This window comes from Salmo salar, chromosome ssa02, assembly GCF_905237065.1.
Source record: "Salmo salar chromosome ssa02, Ssal_v3.1, whole genome shotgun sequence".
NCBI classification, from domain to species: Eukaryota; Metazoa; Chordata; class Actinopteri; order Salmoniformes; family Salmonidae; genus Salmo; species Salmo salar.
In genome coordinates this window covers 6,172,090-6,195,206 of record NC_059443.1, presented here as the reverse complement: position 1 = coordinate 6,195,206, position 23,117 = coordinate 6,172,090, and the positions used below count along the sequence as shown (strand labels likewise).

Here is a 23,117-nt window from a genome sequence, read left to right as displayed (position 1 = left end):
ACCACGATCATCTCTCCTCCTACCCTCTGTCCCTCTACGACCTACTGTATATACCTTCTACATCATCTCTCCTCCTACCCTCTGTCCCTCCATGACCTACTGTATATACCCTCTACATCATCTCTCCTCCTACCCTCTGTCCCTCCATGACCTACTGTATATACCCCTACATCTCTCCTCCTACCCTCTGTCCCTCCATGACCTACTGTATATACCCTCTACATCATCTCTCCTCCTACCCTCTGTCCCTCCATGACCTACTGTATATACCCTCTACATCATCTCTCCTCCTACCCTCTGTCCCTCCATGACCTACTGTATATACCCTCTACATCATCTCTCCTCCTACCCTCTGTCTCTCCATGACCTACTGTATATACCCTCTACATCATCTCTCCTCCTACCCTCTGTCCCTCCATGACCTACTGTATATACCCATCTCTCCTCCTACCCTCTGTCTCTCCATGACCTACTGTATATACCCTCTACATCATCTCTCCTCCTACCCTCTGTCCCTCCATGACCTACTGTATATACCCTCTACATCATCTCTCCTCCTACCCTCTGTCCCTCCATGACCTACTGTATATACCCTCTACATCATCTCTCCTCCTTCCCTCTATGACCTACTGTATATACCCTCTACATCATCTCTCCTCCTACCCTCTGTCCCTCCATGACCTACTGTATATACCCTCTACATCATCTCTCCTCCTACCCTCTATGACCTACTGTATATACCCTCTACATCATCTCTCCTCCTACCCTCTGTCCCTCCATGACCTACTGTATATACCCTCTACATCATCTCTCCTCCTACCCTCTGTCCCTCCATGACCTACTGTATATACCCTCTACATCATCTCTCCTCCTACCCTCTGTCCCTCCATGACCTACTGTATATACCCTCTACATCATCTCTCCTCCTACCCTCTGTCCTCTCCATGACCTACTGTATATACCCTCTACATCATCTCTCCTCCTACCCTCTGTCCCTCCATGACCTACTGTATATACCCTCTACATCATCTCTCCTCCTACCCTCTGTCCCTCCATGACCTACTGTATATACCCTCTACATCATCTCTCCTCCTACCCTCTGTCCCTCCATGACCTACTGTATATACCCTCTACATCATCTCTCCTCCTACCCTCTGTCCCTCCATGACCTACTGTATATACCCTCTACATCATCTCTCCTCCTACCCTCTGTCCCTCCATGACCTACTGTATATACCCCTCTACATCATCTCTCCTCCTACCCTCTGTCCCTCCATGACCTACTGTATATACCCTCTACATCATCTCTCCTCCTACCCTCTGTCCCTCCATGACCTACTGTATATACCCTCTACATCATCTCTCCTCCTACCCTCTGTCCCTCCATGACCTACTGTATATACCCTCTACATCATCTCTCCTCCTACCCTCTGTCCCTCCATGACCTACTGTATATACCCTCTACATCATCTCTCCTCCTACCCTCTGTCTCTCCATGACCTACTGTATATACCCTCTACATCATCTCTCCTCCTACCCTCTGTCCCTCCATGACCTACTGTATATACCCCCTACATCATCTCTCCTCCTACCCTCTGTCTCTCCATGACCTACTGTATATACCCCTCTACATCATCTCTCCTCCTACCCTCTGTCCCTCCATGACCTACTGTATATACCCTCTACATCATCTCTCCTCCTACCCTCTGTCCCTCCATGACCTACTGTATATACCCTCTACATCATCTCTCCTCCTACCCTCTGTCCCTCCATGACCTACTGTATATACCCTCTACATCATCTCTCCTCCTACCCTCTGTCCCTCCATGACCTACTGTATATACCCTCTACATCATCTCTCCTCCTACCCTCTGTCCCTCCATGACCTACTGTATATACCCTCTACATCATCTCTCCTCCTACCCTCTGTCCCTCCATGACCTACTGTATATACCCTCTACATCATCTCTCCTCCTACCCTCTGTCCCTCCATGACCTACTGTATATACCCTCTACATCATCTCTCCTCCTACCCTCTGTCCCTCCATGACCTACTGTATATACCCTCTACATCATCTCTCCTCCTACCCTCTGTCCCTCCACGACCTACTGTATATACCCTCTACATCATCTCTCCTCCTACCCTCTGTCCCTCCATGACCTACTGTATATACCCTCTACATCATCTCTCCTCCTACCCTCTGTCCCTCCATGACCTACTGTATATACCCTCTACATCATCTCTCCTCCTACCCTCTGTCCCTCCATGACCTACTGTATATACCCTCTACATCATCTCTCCTCCTACCCTCTGTCCCTCCATGACCTACTGTATATACCCTCTACATCATCTCTCCTCCTACCCTCTGTCCCTCCATGACCTACTGTATATACCCTCTACATCATCTCTCCTCCTACCCTCTGTCCCTCCATGACCTACTGTATATACCTCCCATCTCTCCTCCTACCCTCTGTCCCTCCATGACCTACTGTATATACCCTCTACATCATCTCTCCTCCTACCCTCTGTCCCTCCATGACCTACTGTATATACCCTCTACATCATCTCTCCTCCTACCCTCTGTCCCTCCATGACCTACTGTATATACCCTCTACATCATCTCTCCTCCTACCCTCTGTCCCTCCATGACCTACTGTATATACCCTCTACATCATCTCTCCTCCTACCCTCTGTCCCTCCATGACCTACTGTATATACCCCTCTACATCATCTCTCCTCCTACCCTCTGTCCCTCTCACGACCTACTGTATATACCCTCTACATCATCTCTCCTCCTACCCTCTGTCCCTCCATGACCTACTGTATATACCCTCTACATCATCTCTCCTCCTACCCTCTGTCCCTCCATGACCTACTGTATATACCCTCTACATCATCTCTCCTCCTACCCTCTGTCCCTCCATGACCTACTGTATATACCCTCTACATCATCTCTCCTCCTACCCTCTGTCTCTCCATGACCTACTGTATATACCCTCTACATCATCTCTCCTCCTACCCTCTGTCTCTCCATGACCTACTGTATATACCCTCTACATCATCTCTCCTCCTACCCTCTGTCCCTCCATGACCTACTGTATATACCCTCTACATCATCTCTCCTCCTACCCTCTGTCCCTCCATGACCTACTGTATATACCCTCTACATCATCTCTCCTCCTACCCTCTGTCCCTCCATGACCTACTGTATATACCCTCTACATCATCTCTCCTCCTACCCTCTGTCTCTCCATGACCTACTGTATATACCCCTCTACATCATCTCTCCTCCTACCCTCTGTCCCTCCATGACCTACTGTATATACCCTCTACATCATCTCTCCTCCTACCCTCTGTCCCTCCATGACCTACTGTATATACCCTCTACATCATCTCTCCTCCTACCCTCTGTCCCTCCATGACCTACTGTATATACCCTCTACATCATCTCTCCTCCTACCCTCTGTCCCTCCATGACCTACTGTATATACCCTCTACATCATCTCTCCTCCTACCCTCTGTCCCTCCATGACCTACTGTATATACCCTCTACATCATCTCTCCTCCTACCCTCTCCTCCATGACCTACTGTATATACCCTCTACATCATCTCTCCTCCTACCCTCTGTCCCTCCATGACCTACTGTATATACCCTCTACATCATCTCTCCTCCTACCCTCTGTCCTCCATGACCTACTGTATATACCCTCTACATCATCTCTCCTCCTACCCTCTGTCCCTCCATGACCCATACTGTATATACCCTCTACATCATCTCTCCTCCTACCCTCTGTCCCTCCATGACCTACTGTATATACCCTCTACATCATCTCTCCTCCTACCCTCTGTCCCTCCATGACCTACTGTATATACCCTCTACATCATCTCTCCTCCTACCCTCTGTCTCTCCATGACCTACTGTATATACCCTCTACATCATCTCTCCTCCTACCCTCTGTCCTATGACCTACTGTATATACCCTCTACATCATCTCTCCTCCTACCCTCTGTCCCTCCATGACCTACTGTATATACCCTCTACATCATCTCTCCCCCTACCCTCTATGACCTACTGTATATACCCTCTACATCATCTCTCCTCCTACCCTCTGTCCCTCCATGACCTACTGTATATACCCTCTACATCATCTCTCCTCCTACCCTCTGTCCCTCCATGACCTACTGTATATACCCTCTACATCATCTCTCCTCCTACCCTCTGTCCCTCCATGACCTACTGTATATACCCTCTACATCATCTCTCCTCCTACCCTCTGTCTCTCCATGACCTACTGTATATACCCTCTACATCATCTCTCCTCCTACCCTCTGTCTCTCCATGACCTACTGTATATACCCTCTACATCATCTCTCCTCCTACCCTCTGTCCCTCCATGACCTACTGTATATACCCTCTACATCATCTCTCCTCCTACCCTCTGTCCCTCCATGACCTACTGTATATACCCTCTACATCATCTCTCCTCCTACCCTCTGTCCCTCCATGACCTACTGTATATACCCTCCTCTACATCATCTCTCCTCCTACCCTCTGTCTCTCCATGACCTACTGTATATACCCTCTACATCATCTCTCCTCCTACCCTCTGTCCCTCCATGACCTACTGTATATACCCTCTACATCATCTCTCCTCCTACCCTCTGTCCCTCCATGACCTACTGTATATACCCTCCTCTACATCATCTCTCCTCCTACCCTCTGTCCCTCCATGACCTACTGTATATACCCTCCTCTACATCATCTCTCCTCCTACCCTCTGTCCCTCCATGACCTACTGTATATACCCTCTACATCATCTCTCCTCCTACCCTCTGTCTCTCCATGACCTACTGTATATACCCTCCTCTACATCATCTCTCCTCCTACCCTCTGTCCCTCCATGACCTACTGTATATACCCTCTACATCATCTCTCCTCCTACCCTCTGTCCCTCTACATCCTCCATGATGTTAACCAGCTGCTGCTCCTTGGTGTGGGTCTCTCTGTGTAGTCCAGCCAGATGGTGGTAGTGTCTGTCCCGGTCTGCATCCTCCTGGTCTAGACGCCTCATCACCTCAGCCTGCCACTCGGTGTCCACTCCCAGCTGGCCTGCTTCAGCTAAACACTCCTCTAGAACCTGAAACGTAGAGGAGGTCAGTCTCTCTCTCCAATCATTGTTTAATAACCCCCTAGATTTCAGTCTGAGGAAGTATACAGTAGATGAATGCTGACCTTCTTGGTTCCCAGGCTGACGTCAGTGTCGTTGTTAAGGAGGTGTTGGAAGGTGGTCTCCTCAACCTCTGACCTGTGTCTCCTGGTATCCACCTCTGCTCTGACCTCCTGAGTCACACGCACCTGCTCCTTGGCCAGTTGCTACAACACAAGGATTACATCATGACATTACGGTCTGGTGAATGAAGATCAAGCCATATTGTAACTGGATAGCGTTAACATGGCCAATGTTAAATTACGTGTGGTGTCTTAACTTTATGCTGCAAGGAATATAATGTGAATGACAAGATAGTGTTTGTCTCAGGGGCAGGTCTCTGCACATCGTTGCTGTGATGAGGACAGTCACTGACCTGTTCAAACAGCCGTCTCTGTGCTTCCAGCTCCATCTGTCTGACTTGTATATCCTGTACTGCTGCTGCCGTCTCCTGGTCTCTGGTGTTCATCTGGCCCCAACAAACACCCCATTATATACAGTAGAGGACATATAGACACCCCATTATATATAGACACCCCATTATATACAGTAGAGGACATATAGACACCCCATTATATATAGACACCCCATTATATACAGTAGAGGACATATAGACACCCCATTATATATAGACACCCCATTATATCCAGTAGAGGACATATAGACACCCCATTATATATAGACACCCCATTATATACAGTAGAGGACATATAGACACCCCATTATATACAGTAGAGGACAGAATATAGACACCCCATTATATACAGTAGAGGACAAATAGACACCCCTATATATAGACACCCCATTATATACAGTAGAGGACATATAGACACCCCATTATATATAGACACCCCATTATATACAGTAGAGGACATATAGACACCCCAATATATAGACACCCCATTATATACAGTAGAGGACATATAGACCAGACACCCATTATATACAGTAGAGGACATATAGACACCCCATTATATATAGACACCCCATTATATACAGTAGAGGACATATAGACACCCCATTATATATAGACACCCCATTATATACAGTAGAGGACAAATATAGACACCCCATTATATACAGTAGAGGACATATAGACACCCCATTATATATAGACACCCCATTATATACAGTAGAGGACATATAGACACCCCATTATATATAGACACCCCATTATATACAGTAGAGGACATATAGACACCCCATTATATACAGTAGAGGACATATAGACACCCCATTATGAATATAGACACCCCATTATATACAGTAGAGGACATATAGACACCCCATTATATACAGTAGAGGACATATAGACACATTACACACAAAATAAAAGGATGGTTGAAAGAATGAAACTCTTCTTTCAATATTAAATACAGGGCGGTGACTGAAGTGAAAACAGACCTTCCTCTGTATCTGCTCGTCCAGTCTGTGTAGTTCAGTCAGTCTCTGGTCCTGCTGGTGTTTCAGGAAGCGTCTCCTGGCTGCATCCATCAGCTGGAGCTCCTTCACCTTCAACTCACGCTTCATGGCTGTTAACCTGGACACATTACAGACTGTCAGAGAGACTAACCTGGGGACACATTACAGACTGTCAGAGAGACTAACCTGGAGACACATTACAGACTGTCAGAGAGACTAACCTGGGGACACATTAGACTGTCAGAGAGACTAACCTGGGGACACATTAGACTGTCAGAGAGACTAACCTGGGGACACATTACAGACTGTCAGGGAGACTAACCTGGGGACACATTACAGACTGTCAGGGAGACTAACCTGGAGACACATTACAGACTGTCAGAGAGACTAACCTGGGGACACATTACAGACTGTCAGAGAGACTAACCTGGGGACACATTACAGACTGTCAGAGAGACTAACCTGGGGACACATTACAGACTGTCAGAGAGACTAACCTGGAGACACATTACAGACTGTCAGAGAGACTAACCTGGGGACACGTTACAGACTGTCAGAAAGACTAACCGAGAACATAAGACTAACCTGGGGACACATTAAGACTGTCAGAGAGACTAACCTGGGGACACATTAGACTGTCAGAGAGACTAACCTGGCGACACATTACAGACTGTCAGAGAGACTAACCTGGGGACACATTACAGACTGTCAGAGAGACTAACCTGGGGACACGTTACAGACTGTCAGAGAGACTAACCTGGAGACACATTACAGACTGTCAGAGAGACTAACCTGGGGACACATTACAGACTGTCAGAGAGACTAACCTGGGGACACATTACAGACTGTCATATAGACTAACCTGGAGACACATTACAGACTAACCTGGGGACACATTACAGACTGTCAGAGACTAACCTGGGGACACATTACAGACTGTCAGAGAGACTAACCTGGGGACACATTACAGACTGTCAGAGAGACTAACCTGGGGACACATTACAGACTGTCAGAGAGACTAACCTGGGGACACATTACAGACTGTCAGAGAGACTAACCTGGGGACACAGACTGTCAGAGAGACTAACCTTGGAACAGGGAACAAGTCTATTTCAGCTTAATTAGTGACATCACATTTAATGGGCTTGTACCAAGTAATTTATGAGGATCAATAACTATGACATGAGAGTCACATTACCTCAGAATGTACTTCCTTCTGAGGATCCTGACTGAATATGATGCAGACACAGTTCTGCCTTGGAAAGAGGGGGACCTAGTCAAATTGTATGTATTCAACTGTGTCTTCCTCTCTGAATCAGCCTTAATCGACATCCACGTCTTCGGCACCCGGGGAACAGTAGGTTAACTGCCTTGTTCAATGGATTCGATCTAGCAACCTTTCGGTTGCTCTAACCACTAGGCTACCTGCCGCCCCTACACTCTAACCACTAGGCTACCTGCCTGTCCCTACACTCTAACCACTAGTCTACCTGCCTGCCCCTACACTCTAACCACTAGGCTACCTGCCCCCTACACTCCAACCACTAGGCTACCTGCCGTCCAGGCTACCTGCCCCCTACACTCCAACCACTAGGCTACCTGCCCCCCTACACTCTAACCACTAGTCTACCTGCCGCCCCCCTACGCTAACCACTAGGCTACCTGCCTGCCCCTACACTCTAACCACTAGTCTACCTGCCGTCCCTACACTCTAACCACTAGGCTACCTGCCGTCGCTACGCTCTAACCACTAGTCGACCTGCCGCCCCTACACTCTTAACCACTAGGCTACCTGCCGTCCCTACACTCTAACCACTAGTCTACCTGCCGTCCCTACACTCTAACCACTAGGCTACCTGCCTGCCTCTACACTCTAACCACTAGGCTACCTGCCGTCCCTACGCTCTAACCACTAGTCTACCTGCCTGCCCCTACACTCTAACCACTAGTCTACCTGCCGCCCCTACACTCTAACCACTAGGCTACCTGCCTGACCCTACACTCTAACCACTAGTCTACCTGCCGTCCCTACACTCTAACCACTAGGCAACCTGCCGCCCCTACACTCCTAACCACTAGGCTACCTGCCGTCCCTACGCTCTAACCACTAGGCTACCTGCCTTCCCCTACACTCTAACCACTAGGCTACCTGCCGCCCTACACTCTAACCACTAGGCTACCTGCCGCCCCTATCACTCTAACCACTAGGCTACCTGCCATCCCTACACTCTAACCACTAGTCTACCTGCCTGCCCCTACACTCTAACCACTAGAGGTCTACCTGCCGTCCCTACGCTCTAACCACTAGGCTACCTGCCGTCCCTACACTCTAACCACTAGTCTACCTGCCGCCCCTACACTCTAACCACTAGTCTACCTGCCGGCCCCTACACTCTAACCACTAGTCTACCTGCCGTCACTACACTCTAACCACTAGGCTACCTGCCGCCCCTACACTCTAACCACTAGGCTACCTGCCGCCCCTACACTCTAACCACTAGTCTACCTGCCGCCCCTACACTCTAACCACTAGGCTACCTGCCTGCCCCTACACTCTAACCACTAGGCTACCTGCCGTCCCTACACTCTAACCACTAGACTACCTGCCGTCCCTACACTCTAACCACTAGTCTACCTGCCTGCCCCTACACTCTAACCACTAGGCTACCTGCCCACCCCTACACTCTAACCACTAGTCTACCTGCCGCCCCTACACTCTAACCACTAGGCTACCTGCCCACCCCTACACTCTAACCACTAGGCTACCTGCCTGCCCCTACACTCCTAACCACTAGGCTACCTGCCGTCCCTACTCTCTAACCACTAGTCTACCTGACGCCCCTACACTCTAACCACTAGGCTACCTGCCTGCCCCTACACTCTAACCACTAGTCTACCTGCCTGCCCCTACACTCTAACCACTAGTCTACCTGCCGTCCCTACTCTCTAACCACTAGGCTACCTGCCGTCCCTACGCTCTAACCACTAGGCTACCTGCCTGCCCCTACACTCTAACCACTAGTCTACCTGACACCCCTACACTCTAACCACTAGACTACCTGCCTGCCCCTACACTCTAACCACTAGGCTACCTGCCGTCCCTACTCTCTAACCACTAGGCTACCTGCCGCCCCTACGCTCTAACCACTAGTCTACCTGCCTGCCCCTACACTCTAACCACTAGGCTACCTGCCGCCCTACTCTCTAACAGCTAGTCTACCTGCCTGCCCCTACACTCTAACCACTAGTCTACCTGCCGCCCCTACACTCTAACCACTAGTCTACCTGCCGTCCCTACACTCTAACCACTAGTCTACCTGCCTGCCCCTACACTCTAACCACTAGGCTACCTGCCGCCCCTACACTCTAACCACTAGGCTACCTGCCTGCGCCCTACACTCTAACCACTAGTCTACCTGCCTGTCCCTACACTCTAACCACTAGGCTACCTGCCTGCCCCCTACACTCTAACCACTAGGCGACCTGCCTGCCCCTACACTCTAACCACTAGTCTACCTGCCGCCCCTACTCTCTAACCACTAGGCTACCTGCCGCCCCTACTCTCTAACCACTAGGCTACCTGCCTGTCCCTACACTCTAACCACTAGTCTACCTGCCGCCCCTACACTCTAACCACTAGTCTACCTGCCTGCCCCTACACTCTAACCACTAGGCGACCTGCCTGCCGTGAATGATTGATGTAGTAATAAATTGGCATACATAGATGACTGTATGTGTGTCTGTTCTCTGACCTGGTTCTCTGTTCAGCCAGCTTGCTCTCCTCCTGCTGTAGGATGTCCCTGCGTTTCTCCTCAGCCTGCTGCAGTAACTCCTGCTGGGTGTACCACGCCTCGTCCTCAGCCTGCCTCTGAACCACCTCCGCACGCAGCTCCTGCACCGCCTGCCTGAGACACACACACACACACACACACACACACACACACACACACACACACACACACACACACACACACACACACACACACACACACACACACACACACACACACACACACACACACACACACACACACATCTGACACTGTTCTTTGACACAAATACTGAAGAAGGCTTTGACCGAAACGTCCGTGTCAAGCTTTTCCCTGCTACTGCAAGAAAAACAGAGATAAGATATTAAGAGTTGACTTTGTGTGAACCTTATTGTCTTTGCCGGTGTTCTAGAATGCCACAGAAAGGATAAGATGCCAATGATACAATCTGACCTCTCTCTGAGGTAGTCCACCTCCTGCTGGCGTATCCTCTCTCTCTCCTGAGACTGGTACTCCACTATGTAGGTGGGGTACTTGTTGAAGACAGGGTACTGTCCCCTGGTCAGAGGCTGAAAGTCATCCAGCATGTTCCTGGGGTGGATGTCTGCTGGGGTGCTCTCCATCAGCCTGTATGTCTCCTTTATCACGGCGCTGACGTCCAGGTTGTTACGGTGATGGAAGAAATACTGGGAGAGAGAGAGAGAGGAAGGGAGAGAATCAAGTGTGCATTTTTCCTTTATGAAGAAGAAGGTAAATATACTGTAGCTGCAAGAAGCAATGAACAGGGTTCATAGGATGGCAGAAAGGACACCTGGGTAATAGTTTCCTTTTTTTTTTTAAGATATCAATGCCAAACTTAACATGGTTCCTCATGGTAATGTCTCTGATGACCCTAAAAAGTTCCAAGTTCACAGGCCATTGTGGAGTGGATTTACAAAGGATTTAAAATGGACTCTTAAGTTTTGATTTCCTGATTTATCAATAACTCAGCCGTCTCTAAAAAAAAACGTTTTGCTTAAGGTTTACCAAAATGTCCCAGATTCAGGGAAACATATCATGGCAGAATCGCATTAGTGGAAACCAAGACTATTCTCAGGGAAAGCTGGGTTGTAGCTAGATATGTTAAGAGTCGTGTCGGGGAAAATGTATAGTATTTTAGCTAACCCTAAAGCTAATTTTACTAACCTACCATGTTAATTCTCCTAACCTGCTGCATATGTTCTCTTAACCTGCTGCGAAAAGTCACTTCTTCTAGTCAAAACATTCATCTGATGATAAGACGTGTGCATTTACATTTATTTATTTTTGCTAACATATGATGGGGGTCCCTGGGAAGGGGTCCCTGGGAAGGGGTCCCTGGCCAAGAAAAGGTTGAAGACCCCTGCTGTAGGTCATACGGGGTGATGGATATGAGGGTTTATAACTGCTTATAACCTTGCCACCTATAGGTCAATCAGTACCATTCTTTTTGATCAAGTCAGTCCTGTAGTTTCTGTGTGCCAAATTTGAAGAAAAAAGTTACCAATCTATGCTTGAGATATTTGACCATGTCAAGATTTTTTTTTAATAAAAATGCAGCTTTGCTGTGAACAACTAATAAATTAGACTAGTGTAACAATGTTAAAATGATGCAAATAATGCTCTGCTCTTCAATATTCATCCATAATATACAATTCGGAGACTGTCGCAGTAGTCATGACAAAAATACATAGTGGCTTATAGTCATAACATGAAGTCATATAAAGGGCCTAACCAATGAAAGTGTCCTTTCCCATGGTTTATATTAAACATCTTACCTCAAACCTTCCCATGGTTTATATTAAACATCTTACCATAAACCTTCCCATGGTTTATATTAAACATCTTACCTCATCTTCCCATGGTTTATATTAAACATCTTACCTCAAACCTTCCCATGGTTTATATTAAACATCTTACCTCAAACCTTCCCATGGTTTATATTAAACATCTTACCTCAAACCTTCCCATGGTTTATATTAAACATCTTACCTCAAACCTTCCCATGGTTTATATTAAACATCTTACCTCAAACCTTCCCATGGTTTATATTAAACATCTTACCTCAAACCTTCCCATGGTTTATATTAAACATCTTACCTCAAACCTTCCCATGGTTTATATTAAACATCTTACCTCAAACCTTCCCATGGTTTATATTAAAACATCTTACCTCAAACCTTCCCATGGTTTATATTAAACATCTATCAAACCCTCCCATGGTTTATATTAAACATCTTACCTCAAACCTTCCCATGGTTTATATTAAACATCTTACCATAAACCTTCCCATGGTTTATATTAAACATCTTACCTCATCTTCCCATGGTTTATATTAAACATCTTACCTCAAACCTTCCCATGGTTTATATTAAACATCTTACCTCAAACCTTCCCATGGTTTATATTAAACATCTTACCTCAAACCTTCCCATGGTTTATATTAAACATCTTACCTCAAACCTTCCCATGGTTTATATTAAACATCTTACCTCAAACCTTCCCATGGTTTATATTAAAACATCTTACCTCAAACCTTCCCATGGTTTATATTAAACATCTTACCTCAAACCTTCCCATGGTTTATATTAAACATCTTACCTCAAACCTTCCCATGGTTTATATTAAACATCTTACCTCAAACCTTCCCATGGTTTATATTAAACATCTTACCTCAAACCTTCCCATGGTTTATATTAAACATCTTACCTCAAACCTTCCCATGGTTTATATTAAACATCTTACCTCAAACCTTCCCATGGTTTATATTAAACATCTTACCTCAAACCTTCCCATGGTTTATATTAAACATCTTACCTCCAAACCTTCCCATGGTTTATATTAAACATCTTACCTCAAACCTTCCCATGGTTTATATTAAACATCTTACCTCAAACCTTCCCATGGTTTATATTAAACATCTTACCTCAAACCTTCCCATGGTTTATATTAAACATCTTACCTCAAACCTTCCCATGGTTTATATTAAACATCTTACCTCAAACCTTCCCATGGTTTATATTAAACATCTTACCTCAAACCTTCCCATGGTTTATATTAAACATCTTACCTCAAACCTTCCCATGGTTTATATTAAACATCTTACCTCAAACCTTCCCATGGTTTATATTAAACATCTTACCTCAAACCTTCCCATGGTTTATATTAAACATCTTACCTCAAACCTTCCCATGGTTTATATTAAACATCTTACCTCAAACCTTCCCATGGTTTATATTAAACATCTTACCTCAAACCTTCCCATGGTTTATATTAAACATCTTACCTCAAACCTTCCCATGGTTTATATTAAACATCTTACCTCAAACCTTCCCATGGTTTATATTAAACATCTTACCTCAAACCTTCCCATGGTTTATATTAAACATCTTACCTCAAACCTTCCCATGGTTTATATTAAACATCTTACCTCAAACCTTCCCATGGTTTATATTAAACATCTTACCATAAACCTTCCCATGGTTTATATTAAACATCTTACTATAAACCTTCCCATGGTTTATATTAAACATCTTACCTCATCTTCCCATGGTTTATATTAAACATCTTACCTCATCTTCCCATGGTTTATATTAAACATCTTACCTCAAACCTTCCCATGGTTTATATTAAACATCTTACCTCATCTTCCCATGGTTTATATAAAACATCTTACCTCAAACCTTCCCATGGTTTATATTAAACATCTTACTATAAACCTTCCCATGGTTTATATTAAACATCTTACCTCAAACCTTCCCATGGTTTATATTAAACATCTTACCTCAAACCTTCCCATGGTTTATATAAAACATCTTACCTCAAACCTTCCCATGGTTTATATTAAACATCTTACCTCAAACCTTCCCATGGTTTATATTAAACATCTTACCTCAAACCTTCCCATGGTTTATATTAAACATCTTACCTCAAACCTTCCCATGGTTTATATTAAACATCTTACCACAAACCTTCCCATGGTTTATATTAAACATCTTACCATAAACCTTCCCATGGTTTATATTAAACATCTTACCTCATCTTCCCATGGTTTTATATTAAACATCTTACCTCATCTTCCCATGGTTTATATTAAACATCTTACCCAAAACTTCCCATGGTTTATATTAAACATCTTACCTCATCTTCCCATGGTTTATATAAAACATCTTACCTCAAACCTTCCCATGGTTTATATTAAACATCTTACTACAAACCTTCCCATGGTTTATATAAACATCTTACTAAACCTTCCCATGGTTTATATTAAACATCTTACCTCAAACCTTCCCATGGTTTATATTAAACATCTTACCTCAAACCTTCCCATGGTTTATATAAAACATCTTACCTCAAACCTTCCCATGGTTTATATAAAACATCTTACCTCAAAGTCCTCTTTGTGGCTGCAGAGCAGTAGTGGAGCGCGGCAGCAGGTGACATAGGAGACCACAGATACCAATAAGAAGGCAGGATGGTTAGAGAAGACGTTGTCAAACAGTTTGAGCCACTCATCTCTGGTCAGCACCTCAGAGAACAGAGTCTCTAACAGGGGCCACACATACAGCTGGGGGAGAGAGATAGAGGTTATTAAAGAGTTTGAGCCACTCATCTCTGGTCAGCACCTCAGAGAACAGAGTCTCTAACAGGGGCCACACATACAGCTGGAGGAGAGGGGGGGAGAGAGATAGAGGTTATTAAAGAGTTTCAGCCACTTTTCTCTGGTCAACATCTCAGAGAACAGAGTCTCTAACAGCGAATGGAAATGTATCACTGAACGCTTGTTTGTGGGAGCAGATAAAAAAACAACCATACAATACTAGTGTCATTATAATACAGTTGTAACGAGAGTTTAAAAAGAGATCTCCTGGTCGTCTCACCTGAGAGGTGACTCCACAGTCGATGAGGTGCTGCAGCAGTTCCTTGTCATGGTGAGCCAGAACATTCTCTGCCATGCTCAGTACGTTGAGAGGAGGGTTGGGGAAGTATTCAAACCAGTGCTGGCACCAGTTCACTGCAAAGGACAAACAAAACTGTCGATACCCTATTTTACAACCAAAGTGCAACAACAAAGTTATATAAACAAGGTACACGAAAAGAAAACTGAAAAAGTGACAAATATTCAGCAACTCTAAGTTAGCAAACAGGGCCGACATGAAAGGACAAGTGAAACAGGATTCAGTTTCTAGTACTGTATGTACAGTACCTATAGTGGTGGCAACCACTTCAAAACAGAGCAGTGGGTTATTCTGGAAGAGCTTGACGAAGGGAAACGCCACCAGAGGGAGGTAGTCTGTCTCTCCAAAGATGGCCGCCCAGTGGGCTAGTGCAGACAACACTCTGTAGGCAGACAAGAGATGGAAATGACAGCACTGTCAGATATACCCATCACGATTCATGGAAATGACATCACTGTCAGATATACCCATCACGATTCATGGAAATGACATCACTGTCAGATATACCCATCATGATTCATGGAAATGACATCACTGTCAGATATACCCATCATGATTCATGGAAATGACATCACTGTCAGATATACCCATCACAATAATGAATCATCAAGGACGTTTTGATAAAAATGGAAGAACCATTAACTATTCATAATTCCAGATCATCTGAACGTGCCCATGCCAGGCCAACATGACAGCAGGCCCACAGTGCCAGCCAGGTAAGTGGTAAGTATACCTTTGAAGTCCCCGCTGCAGTTTGTGGCTCTTGATGGGGTATCGCTCCTGGATGCTGAGGTAGGCAGAGTGCAGGCCTTTATCGGTCAGACTGCTGAAGGCTGCGTGGTTCTCTGGCAGACGCAGGAGGGACCTCCACACAAACATCCTGAGGAGAAATAAACGCATGATCATCATAATGGAAACGGTTTACTGTAGTGTATAAAGGAGCACCATTTACTGTAGTGTATAAAGGAGCACCGTTTACTGTAGTGTATAAAGGATCACACGTTTACTGTAGTGTATAAAGGAGCACCGTTTACTGTAGTGTATAAAGGAGCACCGTTTACTGTAGTGTATAAAGGAGCACCGTTCACTGTAGTGTATAAAGGAGCACCGTTTACTGTAGTGTATAAAGGAGCACCGTTTACTGTAGTGTATAAAGGAGCACCGTTCACTGTAGTGTATAAAGGAGCACCGTTTACTGTAGTGTATAAAGGAGCACCGTTTACTGTAGTGTATAAAGGAGCACCGTTCACTGTAGTGTATAAAGGAGCACCGTTTACTGTAGTGTATAAAGGAGCACCGTTTACTGTAGTGTATAAAGGAGCACCGTTTACTGTAGTGTATAAGGAGCACCGTTTACTGTAGTGTATAAGGAGCACCGTTTACTGTAGTGTATAAGGAGCACCGTTTACTGTAGTGTATAAAGGAGCACCGTTTACTGTAGTGTATAAAGGAGCACCGTTTACTGTAGTGTATAAAGGAGCACCGTTTACTGTAGTGTATAAAGGAGCACCGTTTACTGTAGTGTATAAAGGAGCACCGTTTACTGTAGTGTATAAAGGATCACCGTTTACTGTAGTGTATAAAGGAGCCCCGTTTACTGTAGTGTATAAAGGAGCACCGTTTACTGTAGTGTATAAAGGAGCACCGTTTACTGTAGTGTATAAAGGAGCACCGTTTACTGTAGTGTATAAAGGAGCACCGTTTACTGTAGTGTATAAAGGAGCACCGTTCACTGTAGTGTATAAAGGAGCACCGTTTACTGTAGTGTATAAGGAGCACCGTTTACTGTAGTGTATAAGGAGCACCGTTTACTGTAGTGTATAAAGGAGCACCGTTTACTGTAGTGTATAAAGGAGCACCGTTTACTGTAGTGTATAAAGGAGCACCGTTTACTGTAGTGTATAAAGGAGCACCGTTTACTGTAGTGTATAAAGGAGCACCGTTTACTGTAGTGTATAAAGGAGCACCGTTTACTGTAGTGTATAAAGGATCACCGTTTACTGTAGTGTATAAAGGAGCCCGTTTACTGTAGTGTATAAAGGAGCACCGTTTACTGTAGTGTATAAAGGAGCACCGTGCTTACTGTAGTGTATAAAGGAGCACCGTTTACTGTAGTGTATAAAGGAGCACCGTTTACTGTAGTGTATAAAGGAGCACCGTTTACTGTAGTGTATAAAGGAGCACCGTTTACTGTAGTGTATAAAGGAGCACCGTTCACTGTAGTGTATAAAGGAGCACCGTTTACTGTAGTGTATAAAGGAGCACCGTTTACTGTAGTGTATAAAGGAGCACCGTTTACTGTAGTGTATAAAGGAGCACCGTTTACTGTAGTGTATAAAGGAGCACCGTTTACTGTAGTGTATAAAGGAGCACCGTTTACTGTAGTGTATAAAGGAGCACCGTTCACTGTAGTGTATAAAGGAGCACCGTTTACTGTAGTGTATAAAGGAGCACCGTTTACTGTAGTGTATAAAGGAGCACCGTTCACTGTAGTGTATAAAGGAGCACCGTTTACTGTAGTGTATAAAGGAGCACCGTTTACTGTAGTGTATAAAGGAGCACCGTTTACTGTAGTGTATAAAGGAGCACCGTTTACTGTAGTGTATAAAGGAGCACCGTTTACTGTAGTGTATAAAGGAGCACCGTTTACTGTAGTGTATAAAGGAGCACCGTTTACTGTAGTGTATAAAGGAGCACCGTTTACTGTAGTGTATAAAGGAGCACCGTTTACTGTAGTGTATAAAGGAGCACCGTTTACTGTAGTGTATAAAGGAGCACCGTTTACTGTAGTGTATAAAGGAGCACCGTTTACTGTAGTGTATAAAGGAGCACCGTTTACTGTAGTGTATAAAGAGCACATTTGTATGTTGCTGCCCCTCATTAAAACTGTGACACCTTGGCCCTGATTCCTGATTTGTAGTTAGTTACCTGTATTTAGCTGGATATTCTCCAAATGCCTTCAGTAACGTCACAAGTCTCTTCTTGTTTAGACCGTCAGGCAGTTCATTCTGAAAAAGAAAATCCACAAATCAGTTGAACGCCTCACTTGATTCAAAAGAACATCATTCAAAATTTGGATGAGGAAAACCAATGGTAAAATCACGAGACAGCACTCCTCCAGACCAGAGAACTAAATAAGGTCATGCTATTATATGGTCACTATGAGATTATACCACAAGTATCTATGCTTCTGTCTGCCATGTGTTTCTGCATGCTCTACAGATGTAGGCTCTTAATTTGAGGCAGTTTGCTACAGAGGGAAAATAATCCTGGAGCAACAGGAAATGTGCATTATAATATGGATTATAATTAATGGACATTTTTTGTACGGGTCGAAATATGACATTTTCAAGGGGCAATTACAAACTTGAGAAGCCTTTTAAAACCTTGAATACAAGTTCGCATTTCCTGTTGTGCAACAAAAGAGTGATCCAATGAATATCCTACATCTGTACCTCTTTATCCTCTGTCATGGGGACAGCTGGAGGCCTCAGGACTTTGGTCTTGACTCGTCGACCAGAGGTTTTGGCCGGCCGCTGGACCGCTTCTGACTTCACCTTCATCGTCAGAGCCGAACACTCTCCACCAGACACCACTTTGACCAGGGACGGAGGAGGCTAGGAGAGGATGACGAGTGGCTCAGGGGAAGGCAGAAACATGACTGATGTGTGCTAATCTTAAAAACTACACAGATGAAACAAAGCTGCCTGGGTCATTTAGCAAAATTCAAGGACACGTGTCAGATGAACAGCCTTTTTAATCATTCTGATGATTGCTACCTTGTTGTAGTCCTGGGTCAGACACTGAACACTGTAGATGTTCAGGCTGCCATTATCCATTATCGTGACAATATGGCGTCCGTTGGGACTGACAGTGGCTGCGGTGATGGCGTCATCATGGGATCCGATGTTGAAGAGCAGCTTGCAGGTCTGGATGTTGATGAAACGCATCACACCATCCTGACTCAGCACCCCAAGAGTCTGAAGAACAAAAACTAAATGTTTTCTCATTTACCAACCACCGAGACAAATAAAGCATGTTCTCCAAAATACATCAGTATCAGATAGCATTGGCTGTACATTGGCTGCTTTCTTGGCAAGGGTTCACTTGAAAAGAGATGTAAAACTCAACGTGACTTCCGTGGTTAAATAAAGGATGAATAAATAGAATGAATGAATGAATGAATGAATACATACCTGGCTGGCCCCACCATCGAAGCTGTCTGGTAGGAACTCCAGCTGTCTGACAGTGCGGACCTTGGGAGGCATCTGGACCACTCTAAGCAGCTGCCTGGTGTCCAGACACCACAGATGGAGAAGGTTGGATCTGCCCCCTGCAGCCAGAATCTTCCCATCACTTTGAAGAGAACACAGATGGTTTTAGGAGGACATTACTGGTACTGAACATCTGCTTTGTTGTTCAGGGCTTATCTGTAATAGTCATAGCCACACAGACAAACACACTTTTCTATATTAGACTTCCACTTCCACTCAACCTTTCAAAAACACACACACACCGTGTGACAGCAAATGCCTTGTAGTGTATCCTGGGTCCCTCATCAGGAACAGGCAGCTGGTATTTGCAGAACAACGTGTCACTCTCCCAGGCAAAGATGGAGTCATCGTTGAAACAGCTGAGGATGGTGTTACTCAGAGGAAGAAAGAACACCTAGGAAAAAATAACACACACAGTTCAAATGAATTTTCACAAATTCAGATAAATTGTTTAGAGTTCTACAAAATGTAAAATATAAAAAGGCACTGTGTGAATTTTTCCATTATGTATTCATTGTATTGTCAAATCGGAAAATGAAATGATTCAGTTCTGTAAATGATCTAACCCTCTGTATGCCGACAGATTGACGGACATTGAGTTTCCTCTTCCTCTGGAAGGTGTCCAGGTCCCAGAGCTGAGCCGTGTCAGCTGACGTACTGATGGCGTAGCGGCCAGAGCCATGGACCGACACGGAGGATACCGCCCCCTCGTGACCCCGCATCCAGCTCACCAGCTGCTTCGTATCTGACGGAATCAAACAATCAATCAATCTGTTTATTGTTCCAATTGGCAAACACCCGGCAAAAACGCCATTATCTGATGGAATCATTGGTCTTTCAATGTACTGGAAGTTTGGGTACACAGGCAAATACACCACAGAAGATGACTTTACCCTCCTCAATCAGCTAATCAATTCCTAACCTTTTGGAAAACAATTATGCAGCAATGTAAGGAGTCATACCTTTGTCAAAGCACTTGATGGAGTAGTCTGCAAGAGCAACCAAGAATTCCGTTGTTCTGCGCAAGTTGAAAGCCAAGGCAGTGCAAGCTTGACCAGTTTTCTGAACAAGTCTAAACCTGGAGAGAGACAGAACAGGTATGAGCACAGCCTGCACCAGTAAGAGTATTGCAATGCAATATTGTGGTGTTGACAGTGTGACATACTGCACCTGTTTCTAGTGATGTCAAAGACATAAATATTCCCATGGTGGTCTCCAGCCAGGAAAGAGTCCCCAGTAGTGTCAAAGGTGACATGAAGGAAGCGGACTGTTTTGGACTGGTAGGCAGCTGCACTGCGAATCACTGTGACCATGACCCTGTTAAAGCAAAAACGGTTATTATGGTCTACATACAAGATGCACGTCTAGCTGTCAGACAAGAATGCAAAGCACAGCTTCTATTCAAGATATGCAGAAACAAACAATAACAATCCCCTCTCGTTTACGATCAACAACACTCAACAGCCAGGCTTCACTATCACAAGGTGATGGAGACTCAACAAGTGGGTTATGAGCTAACATTATCCTTTGCAACGACCTACCCAGTATTACTTGGTGTTGGTTTTCGATGCCATACTTTTCCCTCCTCCTTGTTTCCAATGTCGGTCGTTTGCATTTTTTTTTTATGAGCAGAATTGGGGATATGATACGTTTGGATCTAGCTAGCTAGCGAGTTAGCAGTGGTAACTAATTCACAGTTGATTAGCAAGCCGGCTAGCCTGAATACCAGCCTATCGTCTGGCGGTCTGTACAGCGCGAAATTTGAAAGAACACGTTATTGCTGGTCTCCAATCGCAAGAAGAGCATTCACAAGCATATTATCGAGCAGTCAATATCCCGCTAAATGATTTATTGAGAACAAAACTCAAATGAAAGCCATAGTTATAAATCTGTCTTCAGTTAAAAAGTTGTCAGCGGTTATCTTGTCGCTTCTTGAATGACGTCAAGAATGGGATGTAAACAGTGGCAGGAATTGTGGTTACTGGAGTTCTCTACGATCAAATAGGATAAATTGGAGGATTGGAGGTTTGAAACCTCTCTGTGTAGATGTACCACAGTTAAAAAGTTACAAGAGAGAAAAAACTAATAAATGTGATTGTTCTAAAGTCATTACTGCTAATTATAAGGGGGTGGATAACATAGCCATAGGCCATGAAGGTGGACAAGGACCAATGCCATGTCAAGTTTTGGTTTAGCAAAAAGTATGATAGGTGGACACTTTCTCAAGGTGATCACAATACAATACAATATCAAATGTATCTAGCTAGCTACAGTATTTCACACCTGTCTTGTTTGCCTGCACTTTTAGCTACGCGGTTCTAATTATATACACTAACGTTGCTTTCAATTGTATTGAGACAAAATATCTTAAAGGATCATATTATTAAACAGACTTTCCAAAAGTGGGTCTATTGTAGACCCACTTTCTCTCTGCTGACCTCATGTCAAAATAAAAGTCCTGCACGTGCACCATAAGTGGTCAAAAAAGGAATAACTTGTGGGGGGCTTTTATTTTGACATTAAGTAAGCAGAGAGGAAGTGGGTCTACAACATACCCACGTTTGGTAAGTGTGTTTAATAATACGATCCTTTAGATATTTTGTCTCAAATTCCCCAGCCATAATGACCAACCGTCCTGCCCACCGGCACAGTAGGTTCAAATGCCATTGTATTTAACTTCTGGCTTCCCACGGTATGTTTTTGCGCAACCGGCCTCACAACTGCAGACTGTGTGTAACCATGTCAGCCCAAGACCTCCATATCCGTCTTCTTCACCTACTGGATCGTCTGAGACCAGCCACCCGGACAGCTGATGAAACTGGGGGTTTGCACAACCAAAGAATTTCTGCACAAACTGTCAGAAATCGTCTCAGGGAAGCTCATCTGCGTGATCATCGTCCTCACCAGGGTCTTGTCCAGTGGAGGCTGCTGAGGGGAGGACGGCTCATTATAATGGCTGGAACAGAGCAAATGAAATGGGAACATGTGTTTGATGTATTTGATACCATTACACCTATTCTGCTCCAGCCATTACCACGAGCCCGTTCGCCACAATTAAGTTGCCACCAACCTCCTGTGGTCTTGACCTGACTGCAGTCAGTGGGCAAATGCTTACCTTCGATGGATAAATCCCGGTTTCAACTGTACCGGACAGATGACGTCGTGTGGGCAAGCGGTTTGCCGATGTCAACGTTGTGAACAGAGTGCCCAATGGTGGGGTTATGGTATGGGCAGGCATAAGCTACGGACAACAAACACAATTGCATTTTATCAATGGCAACTTGAATGCACAGAGATGCCATAACGAGATCATGAGGCCCATTATCGTGCCATTCATTCGCCGCCATCACCTCATGTTTCAGCATGATAATGCACAGCCCCATGTCACAAGGATCTGTACACAATTCCTGGAAGATGAAAATGTCCCAGTTTTTCCATGGCCTGCATACTCACCTGACATGTCAAC

General features: G+C 44.8%; 1 protein-coding gene across 1 annotated transcript in view; it reads right to left on the bottom strand.

The window, feature by feature from the left end:
* LOC123727735 (TBC1 domain family member 31) overlaps window positions 1-21,611 on the bottom strand; it is a 43,029-nt gene extending 21,418 nt beyond the window's left edge. Inside the window, exons 1-19 of the mRNA XM_045696741.1 lie at window positions 21,193-21,611; window positions 20,822-20,968; window positions 20,614-20,729; window positions 20,218-20,396; window positions 19,894-20,045; window positions 19,574-19,733; window positions 19,157-19,357; window positions 18,833-18,994; window positions 18,306-18,385; window positions 16,111-16,257; window positions 15,626-15,759; window positions 15,300-15,433; window positions 14,807-14,986; window positions 10,855-11,087; window positions 10,384-10,536; window positions 6,614-6,749; window positions 5,586-5,678; window positions 5,236-5,376; window positions 4,946-5,140 (exon numbers count right to left, since the gene is read on the bottom strand). Coding sequence (XP_045552697.1) covers window positions 4,946-5,140; window positions 5,236-5,376; window positions 5,586-5,678; window positions 6,614-6,749; window positions 10,384-10,536; window positions 10,855-11,087; window positions 14,807-14,986; window positions 15,300-15,433; window positions 15,626-15,759; window positions 16,111-16,257; window positions 18,306-18,385; window positions 18,833-18,994; window positions 19,157-19,357; window positions 19,574-19,733; window positions 19,894-20,045; window positions 20,218-20,396; window positions 20,614-20,729; window positions 20,822-20,968; window positions 21,193-21,266 — 2,817 coding nt within the window. The 5' untranslated portion in view covers window positions 21,267-21,611. The remainder of the gene's footprint in view (window positions 1-4,945; window positions 5,141-5,235; window positions 5,377-5,585; window positions 5,679-6,613; window positions 6,750-10,383; window positions 10,537-10,854; window positions 11,088-14,806; window positions 14,987-15,299; window positions 15,434-15,625; window positions 15,760-16,110; window positions 16,258-18,305; window positions 18,386-18,832; window positions 18,995-19,156; window positions 19,358-19,573; window positions 19,734-19,893; window positions 20,046-20,217; window positions 20,397-20,613; window positions 20,730-20,821; window positions 20,969-21,192) is intronic.
* Window positions 21,612-23,117: the final 1,506 nt, after the last annotated feature.